The 15,096-nt window shown below is 28.6% G+C and overlaps 2 protein-coding genes across 3 annotated transcripts in view; one reads left to right on the top strand and one right to left on the bottom strand.

The window, feature by feature from the left end:
- LOC107436231 (secernin-3) overlaps positions 1-5,791 on the top strand; it is a 51,670-nt gene extending 45,879 nt beyond the window's left edge. For both annotated transcript variants that reach the window (XM_043051043.2, XM_043051042.2), the window contains exons 6-8: positions 1,499-1,596; positions 2,529-2,696; positions 3,350-5,791. In XM_043051043.2, coding sequence (XP_042906977.1) covers positions 1,499-1,596; positions 2,529-2,696; positions 3,350-3,604 — 521 coding nt within the window. In that variant the 3' untranslated portion in view covers positions 3,605-5,791. The remainder of the gene's footprint in view (positions 1-1,498; positions 1,597-2,528; positions 2,697-3,349) is intronic.
- Positions 5,792-6,167: 376 nt separating this feature from the next.
- The window catches only part of LOC107436240 (uncharacterized), a 16,517-nt gene continuing 7,588 nt past the window's right edge, over positions 6,168-15,096 (bottom strand). Inside the window, exons 5-7 of the mRNA XM_016047874.4 lie at positions 13,468-13,569; positions 12,866-12,925; positions 6,168-9,750 (exon numbers count right to left, since the gene is read on the bottom strand). Of these exons, the coding sequence (XP_015903360.1) occupies positions 9,694-9,750; positions 12,866-12,925; positions 13,468-13,569 (219 nt within the window). The 3' untranslated portion in view covers positions 6,168-9,693. The remainder of the gene's footprint in view (positions 9,751-12,865; positions 12,926-13,467; positions 13,570-15,096) is intronic.

Raw genomic sequence — 15,096 nt, 5'->3', positions numbered from 1 at the left:
AAAAAAAAAAAAAAAAAAAAAAAAAAAAAAAAAAAAAAAAAAAAAAAAAAAAAAAAACTATCCTCTACACTTACGTAACCACAAATTACTTACACTACGTTTTTCTTTTAATTCAATTTTTCTCTTCAATTTTCGATGGATTATCTCTATCTTACAGTAAGAGATTTATTTGCAAAATTATTTGAGGACTAGAAATGAAAAGAAGAAAACGAAAATTTTTCAGGAGAACCGAAAAATAAAAAAACAGTTGCATCTAGTACTTAAGGCATTCGCCATTTTACTCCTTCGGGTTCATAGCCAACAACACCTTACATATTAAGTTCAGTTTTTAAATCCCTTTCTAATGTTATTTTATTTTCCTTTATAACTGGCGTTATACAGCCGTCTCAATTCTGAGTTTACAAGTGTCAATGTTCAACTCCGTAGCCTTGTAATTTTGAACCGAATCCGTAAGACAAGGAAACTCCTGGATCAAGTATCGTGAGAAATTTACCTTCGTGAAGGACTTTTTGATGGAACAAACCCGCATTTGCGTTACATGGAAAGGAAAACCACCGAAACCTCTCATGGTTATCCTGATTACAAGGGGACTCTAACCCATGATCCTACTAATACTAATGATATTTTACGTCATCACTGTGGTCGGTGCATCTCATTGGAAGCGAATGCTCTATTCCCTGAGCCGCCAAGGCTCTCTCTTAACTATTTTTATTTTATAACAGTCGTTGAACAGCCGACCCAATTTTTGGGTTTTCGACTACTAATGTTCAACAACGTAGCCTTGTAATTTTGAACCCAATCCCGAAGACAAGGGAACTCCTGGATCAAGTATTGGGAGAAATTTGCCTTCGTGGAGGACTTTTTCATGGAGCTAACTCGCATTTGCGTTACATGGAGAGGAAAACCACGAAAATCTCGTTCCTCCCGAGGTTAGCTTGAAGGCAAGGGAAGTCTAACCCATGATCCGTCTACCACTGAGGATGTTTTAAGTCCGCTGGTGCAAGCCGGATGTGGGATACGAACCCGGTTCATCTCATTGAGAGGCGAACGCTCTGTCCCCTGAGCCATCACGACACCTGTTAACAATCGTTATTTTTATCGTAAATTATTTGCCCTTTTAGCGTTATTATCGTTAATTTTCATTGTAAGTGAACAAAATGCCGGGCGTCCTATCACTGAGCACTGATGGCATATTTAACCGGCGCGATCTTTCGACAAATTTTCGAACTTTTACTACTGGTGTTCGCACTTTGGGCGTTCTCTACTTTGTTTAGCTTAGTCTTTAAAACCTTTTTACGTTAAAAAAGTTATTAAAAAAATTCGTTATTTGGTACTTTAGTGTTTTTCATATCTAGTCATCATTTAGCTTTTTAGTATCATCTACAAATGTTTTAATAATTGTCGAAAACTTTATATAAACAACCTGGTGTTAATTTCCTACTGTTCGAATTCTTCCTTTGATGTAGTTTTGTTATTAATAATTACCTTTCAATTGCAGGTGAATTTAGTACTATTTCCATGTTTGATGTTTTAAGAGACTGTGATAGTGGTATCTGCAGAGGATTAGATCACGAATTTCCTACAGCAGCTTCTCAGGTATTTTACATGCTTTTAATGGCAAATAATGCACTCGGTGTTCGGTAATAACCTTTCTTAAAATTTCATTTTCAGAATTATCGTCGGAAATAAAATAAAAAGCTATTTATAGTATGGTTCTCAAACTAATTTTAATGGAGGCTGATAAAACACTTACTCTGGTTGTATTGAATAAAATAACTAATAACGATTTTTATTTTTTTCTAGAATTGGATTGTGTTTTCCGTTGGTTTGTCTAAAGTTAGAACTCCCCTAGCCATTCGTATGGACCCGTGACGGTGATTATAGTAACGAGGTATAACTATTTCAAGTAGGGATGTGGGCGGTCCCTGTTTAGGACAGGTTTTGAATCGGATCGTTTTCTTCTGTGTATTGTGTTAGCCCTGGAGGGAAGAGATGGAGAAGCCGAGAAGCTACCCAGTCTGAAATGCACTATTCTGGTGTCCATAGCAGCAGACGGCCTCAGACTTTGTGGTCGGGGAGTTCTTACCGTAGACAAACTATACCTCCTTTCCCTTTTAGCATTAAAAAAAATTATTTTAAGGTTTTTCGCCATAGGGCACTGGTCCCATGTCCAAGAGTTCGTGGGTTCGATCCCCGAGTAGTAAATGGCAACTGATGCACGTTAAATCTGTCGTATCGCAAAGTCCTTCATGTTCCCATAACAAATCAATACCTCTGGGGATATGGATCCAGGAGTTTCCTTGTCTTCTGGATTGGGTTCAAAATTACAAGGTTACGGAGTTAAACATTAGTAGTCGTAATCCCAAAATTGTGTCGGCTGTTCAACGACAGTTATAAAATAAAGCGTGATCGATGAGTTAAATGTTATTGTCTTTAAACATTTTGAAATTTTTTCACTGTTAAGCAATACTATCGATTGATAGCTTGTATTGATTTATACTAAAAATACTAATTGATTTTCCATTTAGGTATCTGTTTTACCAAATCCTGATACGCAAAGATCTTCTTGTCACTGGTTTACGGGTACTCCTGATCCAGCACATTCAGTATTTAAGCCTTTTGTGTTCTGCTCATCTAATAGAATTTCACGCCATATTGTATCACCTACTTATCCTGATAACGAAGATCCAGCTAAGGTATTTGCTAGCTTTGAAAATAGATTTGTCCAAATGAAAAATAACAGGAAAGGGGCTGCTTCTCTTTAAATTTTAACTGTCAACTTATCATCATAGACTGTTACACGCATTTAATAATTCTCTAATTATTTTAGATAAAAGACCTCTACCAGGGTGGAGGGCGCGTAGCCGGATTCTTCAACAAAAAATTAACACTTTTTAAGCACTCAAAAAATATTTTTAATCACTTTCCAAAAAAAATCATAATTAGGATCTGTGCAGTAATAAAAATTATTTTTTTCTATCGTTTAAAATTCTTAATTTATAAACATGAAATGAATGAAATTTAAAATCGTTTTCAAACACTTTACATAGCTAGTTTCTGATAAATATTGCAGAGAAAATTGTGCATTTCTTGCAATTTAAAACGACAATCGCAACGCCAAAGAAAAAATCTCTTTTTAAAAAGATGGAAAATCAGGCAGTTTTTACTAACTACAAATAAAAAAAAAGCACCTTAAGGGTTTTTTAAAAACGTAAATCAAAAATAATCACCTTTAAGCACCCTGTCTACTTGTGGTTAGGGCATAATGAAAAGAGATTTCAGAACTAATTTTAAAGAAATAATGCTTGTAAACATATTAGATATAATGACAAATCTTTCTTTTTAACAGATCAAGCCAAGATTCCAAACCCAAGTGAATAGAAATCACACCCTTTATACCAAACACCAAAAAGCTTATCCCATTCTTACAAGTGATAATCCGAAGGGGAAAGAAGTCATCTCAGTTCTGAGAAGTCTAGAGACACAGTGCGTCAAAGACATGGAGAGCTTCGTCGAAAATTTCACATCCGACAAGGCCAAAGAAGTTGAAGACCTCTTCAAGGATCTGGTCGAATCTGAAATAAAGTTCTATTTCATCAAGTAAATGATTCCACTTCACAGAAGGGGAACAAAATAATTTGATGTGCGATCATAGTGACAAGGCCTTCTTATTACATTTAGTTTGCAATTTAGTATACTACTTACATAAAAGACTTCCTCGTATGTAATAAGACTATTTAGCTTGGCTATGCGCGGTGTTACCATATTGCAAAATGGCTAAATGGGGCTTTTTTCTAATGTTCTACGAGAAGTTAACATTGCATGAAAATCGAATGTGCAACACTTAGCAGGACTACTTTTTGAGAAAAAGAAACGAATGCTTGTTTGATTATGCTGATGCGATATTTTTCATACTTTTTTTTAATGTGTGACGAGTTGTAAATAAATTGGCATCGCACTTAGTTTTTCTCATTAGCTAGGAATGAATTATCTGATGTGGAATAAATAATAAAAAATTTAAAGTTTTTGTCCACTTCAGCACCTTTTGTCTTTTCCAGTCAGTTAATGATATTCAAGTTTTAGTCTCTGCAATATTTTTTTTTAACGAAGTTCTTAGTTTTGTAAAACATTCCTTTATATTCACTTGCATACTGTTTCTGTTCTATTATTTACTATAAATAACTTTATTTTGTTATCATTTTCTATACCAAAGATAATATTAGTGAGTTTTTTCATTACCAGGTAACTAGACTAAAATACATTTTAGTATTTAGCAAGGCAGCTGACAATTATTTAAAAATAAATTAGTGCATATATTTAGATATGATCTAAAATGTTTTTTTTTATTCATTTAAAAGATAGTATTTTCTTGAAAAGTTTATTAAAAATATAATCTAACTATAAAGTATATATAACTTTATTGCTTTTGAATAAGTTTATTTATTTGTAATAGTAAATAAAAATTTTTTTAGTTTATTAAAAAAATGGGAAATTTTTACAAGGCAATTAAAAGCTGTAAATTGTTTAAAACTGAATTATTTAAAATTAGATCAAAATGAATTTCGAGAATTTCTTATAATTTTAAGGTTGGAAAATCAGGTGAAGAGGCATTTCGGTTATTAGTTTTGTTTGAAATTGCATTGCGTTTTAATAATTAATTTCGTTTGTATTTAATTAATACTTTTGCGCTTTCAATCACCAAAAAAAAAAATTATTTATACAACATTTTAGTGCTAGTTAATGGTTATTAAACCACTATTGCATACATTTTCTTACTCTGGTTACAAACTAAAGGAGCGAGTTCGAAAACTAGCTGAAAGTGGATTCCTCTCAATTTGATTGTGTGGTCTGCCGCCTGTCTGCTGCTCAGCTATCTCGAGAACTTCTCCTAACTGAAAGTCTGAGGTTGTCTGTTACTATGGAAACAAAAATAAAACCATTTCGAATGGGAGAGAAGGGAAGAAATGGCATAACTCTTCCAATCTAAAACAAAACGCCCAACACCCCTATTCAAAGCGACTTATCCTCGTTACCTCAGTAACTGCCAACACGCAAGTCTGATGTCTGGAAGAGTTCTCGTGGTAGTCGGACAGTAAGTTATCAAGAACATTAGACTTGATTCTTTACTATTATGTTTCTCAACGTGATCGAAATGATAAAAATTATTTGTCATGTTGGACAGATTCGAGCATTAACAAAAATAAACTTTTTTATAATACCTTCTTCTTTGCTTTGTTTAAGCATTAGAAAACTAAAAATATTTATAATAATGAGACATAAAATTATCACTTTTAAATAATTCAACCAGATAATTATAGTGACTTGCGTGACAAGTCTCTATTCAAATATGAAGTATACGATTTTCTTTTAAATTAAAAAAAATTTGAATGACATATAAAATTTTTCTTACATTTTACTCACTTTCTAGTCATTTAGGGAAATACTTATTAATTTCCCTTGCATCCACTATGTTCCTTTTGTACTATTTGATGTTTCTACATTCCTATTTTAAAATTAAATTTTGCTCACTGTTAAATGCATGTATGTACTTGCGAAATTTATATTTCAATAAATAAATTTAAATACAACAATCATCAGTCAACGAACTTCAAGCTAAAATGAAGGAAAAAGTTATAAATTTGCTTTTACTGAACTAACTTTCAAATATCTACTGTAAAGAAAATAGTGTGATTTTCTTAAGTATTATGTTCATTTTGTTCTATCACTATTATGTACTCATACAAATCAATTTTGATTTACTTAAGATCAAATAAATACTCATTTTGAGTGATGCGTTGGGTCTATATTTAACTCTGTGTATTTTGATGCAAAAATCTGGGGTCATTCATTTTCTATAAGGGCATTTCTCAAAAGTTTCGAACAATAACATTAAGACACAGTGGGGTTCTCCAAAAATTCTGAATAATTGCATTCAGTCTAGTCTGTCGCCATTTGGCTAATTTGTTGCTTATTGCTAGAGCAAGCAAGAGATTTACTCAAACAAACATTCGTTTGTCAAAACAACAAGTTCAAGATAATAATAATAATGATAAAAAAAAACATTAACAAGTTTATGTAATTACTCTATATGCATATATATATATAAATGCATGTATGCAGAATTAATAACATGCTTTCAAACTAATCAAACTTCAAATCACAAAGAATAATATACAATTTTATATTTATTTAAAACAAATAGATATAATATATAAAAATAAGCAAACGTAAATGAGTTGATGACGTGAGTAATAACTTCATAACAAAAAATAGCAACACTAACATAGAAAAATCAGAAAATATGCAAGATTTTGTTAATTAATACATTGTTATTCAGCAAACAAATTAAAAAAATACCATTGTAAAACATACCATGTAATTTTAGCTGCATAAACATAATAATTGTATTATTATGATTGTTAAATATTACTATAAATTCACAAAAAGTTTGTTAAGATATATATATAACTGCAAAATCAGGATATTGTAATTTTGAAAACTCTAAAATATTTATTGTTTCAAAATAAAAATTCACTACTCTTTCTTCTTTCCAACATTTAAAATTATTAGGCCATGGTAATTTTCTTTAAAGTTTTACTTAGGACAGCCATATATAAAATTGAAACATATATTGAGAGCAAAGAAATATATCAAATAATGGATGAGAATTTTTTTTTAAACAAAAAAGCAATGCATTTGACATTACTAACATATTAAAATTATAGAGAAATTTTTATTTTTCACAGAGAGAATTGATATAATCTCTTAATAAGATAAAACTATTATTATCTTATCTTATAGTTATATTTTTTTAAATTTGGAGCTAGGAAAAAAATTCAATAAAGACACAGGGTTGTTTATAACAGCGGTTCCCAAATGGTGTTCTGTTGAAAAGAAGCTTAAAAGCTTACAATTTTTAAATCAGAAATAATTTTTGAAACTTGTAATTATATTTATATCAAAACAGTAATTTTTTTGATGGTTTGGTTATTTTAATGAAACTATTTATTATGCGAATTACATAATATAAATTAATAAAACGTGAGTAAAAATAAGAAATGGCAAAATTTATAAAATTATTATAGAAACAGTATTTCTCTTTAAACTTTTCAAAATAAAATTACTCAATTCAAGAATAACGAATTATGTTTCTCTGATAAATATTCTCAACATTTTTGAGAGTTCTTTTTCAAAAACCATAATTGAGCTTATTTTATTAGCTTCAAAAACCATAATTGAGCTTATTTCAGCCCCCCCCCCCCCAAAAAAAAACTAGACTAGATGTCGCTCCAGACCTGCGAATTCGACTATTTGACATAAAACCTATTATTTTAAGAGTTTTATTGATAAAACGATTATGGAAAAAAAAATATCATTCTTCCCATTTAATATTAACAAATTGCTTGGTAGTTTTTCTTTGGTCAATATGGTCATGGCCCAATAAATTTTAATTATATGTTTGGGTTTTGCCAAAAGATGCTCGATCATTTAGGGTTCTGTAGCCGTAAAAAATTGGGAACCGCTGTTCTTCAACATAGCTTAGAAACGTCACAACAAGTATACTATAATAACAAGCTAAGAGCTGCAAAGATTATATATACATACATAAACTGCTCAAATGCATTTATGTTTGTAAATTAAATCTCTTTAATAATATGTGTATTGGGTGCTGAAAAATAAAACAAATTGTATATACCAACATAAAAAGATTTTAAATGTTAAGAAATAGGATTTTTTAAAAAGGAGATCAAAATAGAGAATACAGTAGTCAAACACATTTAGTTTATAGATTATATCAATCTAAAAAACTAGTATGGCTGGTTTTAAAAACAAAATCTAAATACACTGTATAGTAAATAGTAGGTAAATATATTTTAAATGTCAAAAAAAGTTCATGAAAATTTTCAAAACGAATCCTAATTACAACATAACTCTTTTAAACATATTTTTAAAAATTACCAAGAGACAATAATGGTATAGAACGAAAACATTAAAAAAAAAATCAAAAATTATGTTATATACAATAATATCAAAGGAAGTATAGTGATAACTTATCAATAATCAAAAACATAAACAATTTCAACAGCTAAAATGATAGTAATTTTAAAAATTATTAACAAACAATAATGGCATAGAATAAAAATTCAAAAATATTTGTTACTTACAATAGTATCAAAAATATCAAAGGAAGCAAAATAATATCTTATCAATAATCATTAATTAATACAATCTCAACTGTTTTACAAATTAAAAATTAGTTCATCTAATACTTTCGTACTTGTAGTACATTTGAAATATCATCACTATTGCATATGTTTTTACAAAACATCTTAACCTTTTAAAGGGTGGTCATTCTCCCTATTAAACTAAATTTCCTGAGAATTCCAGAATACAATTAATAGTTATGCAAAACTTAACATTTTCAAGTAATTTAAATAATTACATATATATTAGAATTATTATTAGAAAATATATTATATTATTTGAGAACTAAACTATATTAGTATTAAGAATTTGTATCTAAATATGGCAACAACAAAAATATGTTTCAATCATAATTTTTTGAACTAAAATTGTTTATTATTTCAAAACAAAATTCTTCATGATATTAAACAAAAACATTCATGATTTCTATAAAAAAAAAAACTTTTACTAGACTTAAACAAATAAGAAATGGTTCTCAAAAATAATTTTTATCCTAATTTTTAAGATGTTAAGAAAACTAGAATTGTTAGTTAGAACTTCATTAGTTATTCATTGAAATGAATATGACCAACATTGATAGTATTCCAGATTAATAGGTAGGTTGAGGATATCCTGAGAATTCCAGGTTTTCCTGTTTCTAGCGTGAGTGGTCATTTGGATTTTATCATGATACAATGCTTAATTTAATGTACTAACAATATTAGAAATAACTCAACTAATATAAAAAAGGGTCAACATTTGAATGTTCCTAAAACTGAACGTATCTGTTTTAGAAAAATACTTGGATAAACAATTCTTTTTTTAAAAAATAATTATCATTAGAATTTTGTTTAAAAAGTCTAACTTAGCCAATTTAATATTTTAAATAAAATATTAAAACATAAAAACTATTACAATCAAGTATTTGAAACGGAACAGTGTAAAAAATTAAAATAACTTTTAGTATTTACAAGTGGCTTGAGTAATTAAGAATATAGTGAAAGCTCATGCTATGTGATATTTTACTGAATTTCTTTTTTAAATATTTAATATATTGAAATAAAAGATGCTTCAGGGGAAGCAACTTATTACATTGAAAATAGTCTAATTTCAAATCTAAGCTGAATAAATTTATTTTACATACCAACAAACCATAATCTATTCTAATATCTCAAAAATTTTAACAACTTCAAATTAAAGCAACATTTTGTCCCATTAATATGTTGAAGCAAAATATTTGTAATGATTGTAAATGAGGACATAAAATTTTTACACTAAATGACTTTCAAATGATGTTTAAAGATTTAAAAATTTACGAAACTGAAAAAGTTGAATGTTTAAAGATAGAAAAGTTATTAAATATACTGATAACATATTTAAGCTGCATTCAATTTTCATTTAATGCATTAGAAAAACAAAAGGATAGTAATAAAACACATACACCAAGAGTTAAAAAAAAAACTATTTCAAATATGCTAACGTAAAAGATTGCTGTCTTGATGAAGATGATTAATGTCCACCTTGAAGTGTTTTAATTTTGGCACCTTTCTTCAATTGGTTTCCAGCCTACAAAACAGTTTTATAAAAATAATTTAAGAGCAGAATTAAATTACTTAGTTAAATACAGACTTTAATTGAGAGTTAATAATAAAGTTCTGGTTCAATTTTGAAACTGTCAACTAGTGAAAGGTAAAAAATAATTTTCGAATAATGTGAAAATAAATTCAACATTCAATGAGGCAGAAAATAAAAAATATCACTGTCAAAACAAAAACTTTGAGCAGTGATTCATGAAACTGATTTACAAAAGAATAATTTCATGCTAAAAAAAATGTTTTCATATTTATTTATCATTTAGTTCAAAAATAATAATAATATTAATTTGAAATATCAATTTCTTAAACGATGCAATTTAGATCAGTGTTCCCCAACCCTGGCCTGCAAGCCGGTATCGGGCAGCCCATTCATTGATACTAAATTTAAATTCCTAGGTTTATACCCCAAATTAAAAATATCTGTGTTCCATTAAAAAAAAAATTTTTTTTAAAAAAAGGGCCCCCGGAGGCAGTGACATAAATTTTTTAAATTTTGTAATGCATCATTGTCTCTGATTACCCCCAGATGGGACTGTCTCATTACAAAGAAACAAGCTCAGGGTTCTCATTGATTTAATGTTTTTAGTAAGTTAAAATGTTAAATCCCTTTATTTTTTGGTGTAACTGTATTTTATCTTGAAAGCATGTTTAAGTACAATTAAATTAAAATTAATAAATCAAAATAAATAATCTAAAATATAAGCAATCAACGCCCCCCCCCCAGTGGGCCGTAGTAAAATTATCAATTGTTGACAGGTTGGGGAACATAGATTTAGATAATCATGAGGAAAAAATTGTATCTCTTGGGATAAATTCAATTAATTTTGTTTAAATTTAAAGATTCATCACAAAAGATTAGCTTAAGAAAATATAAACAATCATATACATTACAAATTAAATTTTATTTAATTACTCAGAACCGATGCTAACTTTTATGGCGCCCCCTTCAAAGCTTTCTTCCCTTACTTTAAAAGTTTTTAACATACTTTTAGAGATAGAATATAATTTTACAGCATTGCATCTCTGAAAAATGCAATTTAGATCTAAGAAGGAGGCAGGAAAGAAAGGCTTTACTTTATAAAAATTGAGAGAGTATCCAATAATTTTTAAACTTAATATAGCTGAATAATTTTTAAACTACTCATTTAATACAATAAAATTATTTGATTTGTAATACTATTTGGAGGATAATTTAATATTGCACAAGTAAGTACATTTACTCGTTTAAAGAACTGATGCTAAAATAGATATTTTTCAAAAACATAAATTTTACAATTTGCTATTTACCATTTCATTTTTAAATTTATCTTCATAAAAATGTTTGTCGCAGAATCGTTTTGGTATAATTTTGTTAGAAATATCCTATAGATTTTGAATAAGAGAAAATTTACATTTGTATTTTACGTTTCAAGTGGTGGTGTAAGGTTGAGTAAATAACCATTCGTTCATTTAAGATATATTTAAAAAAAGAAATATCTAGAAAGACATTTATATAATATTTTACATCATTTTCACCAGTTTACATACTTTTGATGGTTAAGGAGGAAGGAAATGGGAACCCCACATATTTTATCCTCACATGTCAGCCTAAAGAGCACTTTTAAGATTAAGACCTTAAGCAGTCTTGGTAATTTAGAACAGAATTTTTCAACATTTTTATTGCTGCGGACCAGTCAACTTTTGATAATTTTACTGAGGTCTGATGAAAGGACGTTGATTGTTAATATTTTAGATAGTTTTGTTTTATTAATTTTATTTTAATTGTATTCAAACTAAACATGTGTTTAAAACAAATACAATTACATGCAAGGTATGGGTGCTACCTAAGATGGCGGAAAAACCATAAATAAAATAGAAATAACAATGTTCCTCGGGCAACCCGGTACCATTTGACCCACTGATCTAGTACATATCTCAATGGTCGTCCAATTCTGTTCATACTTTCAATAGCATGTTTCTCTTAGTGACTCTTACAGGAACAGTATACCTTCCTGAAATACTGCTGGCATTAGGGGAATACATAAACTTTATCCTACACAAGTTGACATTGAAAGTATGAAAACTTAGCAATTCACAAGTTGGCATTGTGGGTACATTAACTTTATCCTACGGAAGTAGGTACTGGGAAAACAAAATTTCCTTCAAAAGTTGGCACTAGGAGTACATAAATTCTGTCCTTTACAAGTTAGTAATGGAAGCACATAAGCTTAATCCTTCACAGATTGGCAATGGGGGATACTTAAATTCTGCCCTTCACAAGTTGGCAGTGAGCACAGATAACTTCAATCCGTTGCAAATTGGCAATAAAAGTACATAAATTTTATCTCTGGAAAGTCGGCTTTGAGGGTACATAAACTTTGTAATAAGTTGGCATTTAGGTTACATAAATTTATGAAGCACAAAGTTTATGATCCTAAAACACTCACTGCAGGAATGCATCACTGTTGATGTGAAAAACACTCTAATTGAATTTATGAATTTGGTTTAAGATTGGAATGTGTGCAAGATGATTAAGGTTGCATACATTGAACATTCAGAATAAGACGCAGAAATTTGGTGAGTGTATGTATCTATCCATGTACTGCCCATTTTAGCATAACATATACTCATAAATAAACTGTTCTTTGAAACTGGGTGAATCTTTCAAGTTAGCCCTGTAATCTACTTAAATATTTAAGGACTTTAATAAACAGTCAATTGATATTCATACAAAAACTTAATTAAGAAAAATATTTAAATATATTTTTTGAAATAAATGAAAAAAAGTCATAAATTAGTAAGAAAAAATCTGATATTTTCTTTTTAACCTTTATTAGCGTTTACAAAATATATAAATTTCACAATTAAATAACATTTATGAATGCCATAATATAATAAAAGACCACAAATCAATTAAAATTATCCAGATTTTTGAATTAATGAGGTGTACTGTTTTATAAAAAGACAATTTGCTATAAAAGAGAATAAGAAAGTTCATCTATTTAGAAATGAAAGACATCATTAAAATAAATTAATATTATTTTTAAGATTAACACATAAAAAGATAATAAAGCTTTTTGTCTCATTTTAAATAACAAAAAACTTACCACAGGTTTAGTAAAAACTTGTTTTGGTTTTCTCCGGTCAGATTTAATTTGTGCCTTGATCTGAAAAGGTAAGAGTTAATTAATATATAATACAATATAATAAAGATGTTCAAATTATTTGTCAAAACTAAACGCTATAGAGATATTCCAAGGAGTCATTATCTAAAATAAAATATACATTCAATGAAGAAAACATTATGCACTATGAGGCAAAGGATTTTAGAAAAATCAACTACATTTGTCATTATGGGGTTTTGAAATTGAAAAATCCAGTTATCTTTTACTCAATGTATTTCTATGGGAAAAAATTAGTATTTATATACAACAGATACAAAAAATTAATTATCACAAATTACAAAAAAAAGAAGGAAAAATTAGCATAATAATAATTTTATTTAACTGCGAAATATTATTCCAAAAGATTTTGCATTGTTAGCTCACATTTATAAGCATTTGCAATTTAGCTTGTCCATTTCATTATATTCTCTTTTTTACGAGATTCCATGAAATAGCTAGAAAATATAACAACATGTGTGTGAGACCAACGATATACCAATAACTAAACATAAAGATAAACTTTCATCAAAATATAAGTCTCTTACATTTTTAGCTAATTCATCACGGTACTTTTTATCTTTCTCATATTCAGCAATTTCTTTCTCTCTTTCAAGGACTGCTTTCCTTTTCAGATCTTCTTCTCTCAGCTGAATGAAAAAGTCCAGAGAGAAGAGTAATTAATCCTTCAATTAAATACAAATCATAAAAACAAAGAGACATGATAGTTGACATAGCAGTAGAACATTATAAAACATGTAATAATCTTTTTCAGATGATAATATTATTTAAACCATCTTGGGCAGAAAAAAGAAAGCTTATTTTATAATAATAGAAATTTGCAAAAAAAAAAAAAAATTTAAAAAATGCATTCATTTTTTTTTATGCAATTACAAAATATCATTTCAAGAGATTAAGGGGATACCATTACTGAAATTTCATCTCATAAAACATTGTTTACAATCCTTATTACAAAATTGAAATAAATTTTTTAATTGAAACGTTCATTGTCATGTTTTAATTAAAAAAAATTATTAAACAAGATCCTGCTTTAATAAAATTTTTTATTCAAACAGGATCTTCTTTCTAAATTTTTTAAAATAAATTATTATAATCTTTGCATTCTCTCATACTTAAAATTCTGTAAATTCAAATTTAATCTCCATGCCTTAGTTTTAATTAAGACCAAATGCAAACATTCTTTTATGCAGTTTATTAAAGGTTATGATTATTTAAAGAAATTAAAACTGGAGTTTCAATATTTTACTTACTACAAAGGACAATAGTAAGACCAACTTTTATAAATGTAAAAAAAAAAAAAACTGCTAAAATATTGTCATTAATAAAAATTTTTATTAATACAATTGAACAAGCAAAAATATATGCAATGCTACAAATCACACATTCACAATCACTAATAGGATAATAATTTTTAAAACCAAATACAGCTTTGTATGAACAATCAAACTGAATCTTAATTAATATGCTCAATAGATTTTAAAATTCTGTATAAAACTCGAATACATATGAGAAGTTAATTTTTTAAAAAAATATATATATATGTGAAAAAGCGTAATTTTCTGATACTACAAATCAGAGATCCACTTACGAACTCAAATGCTCATCAAATAAGCCAAAAATTATAGAGGGGACGGAGAAAAAAGTGACACTCACTTCTGAACACACACAAGAAAAAAAATAGTGTACACGTACTAGAAGATTTATGACCTGGGACTAGGACTGGGCTATAAATTGATATATCGCAACATATTGATTTCACGCCTGTATCGGCAGGCCGATACAACGACTTTCGTTCCAGGCGATGAATCAGAAATCTGATTTAAGCCGTCGAGTAAAGAAGACGAACGATATAGCGATACAAGACCAGCAAGGATCTCTTATGTTCCGATGCCAACTCGCGCTGGGGAAGACGATGTACGTATCGTTATATTGAAACGGCCTTGATTGATGAGCGGTAGAATCAGAATCAGTTTTGAGAACATATATCGTGATCTCGCATGTTCGTTTCCGCACCTCTTAGTTTTTTTTCCTTCTTTGTTGCGACTTGATATCGTTTCCTGTAGATTATTTTCAGTGAGACTGACTTAGTGATCGTTACCTTGTTCTGAACGTTATCTATTATTGAAAAGAATATATAAAGAAGTGTTTCTTAATTA

This window comes from Parasteatoda tepidariorum, chromosome 1 (genome assembly GCF_043381705.1).
Source record: "Parasteatoda tepidariorum isolate YZ-2023 chromosome 1, CAS_Ptep_4.0, whole genome shotgun sequence".
In the NCBI taxonomy this organism is placed as follows: Eukaryota; Metazoa; Arthropoda; class Arachnida; order Araneae; family Theridiidae; genus Parasteatoda; species Parasteatoda tepidariorum.
Note: the sequence above shows the minus strand (reverse complement) of the source record. Positions and strands in the feature narration are given on the sequence as shown.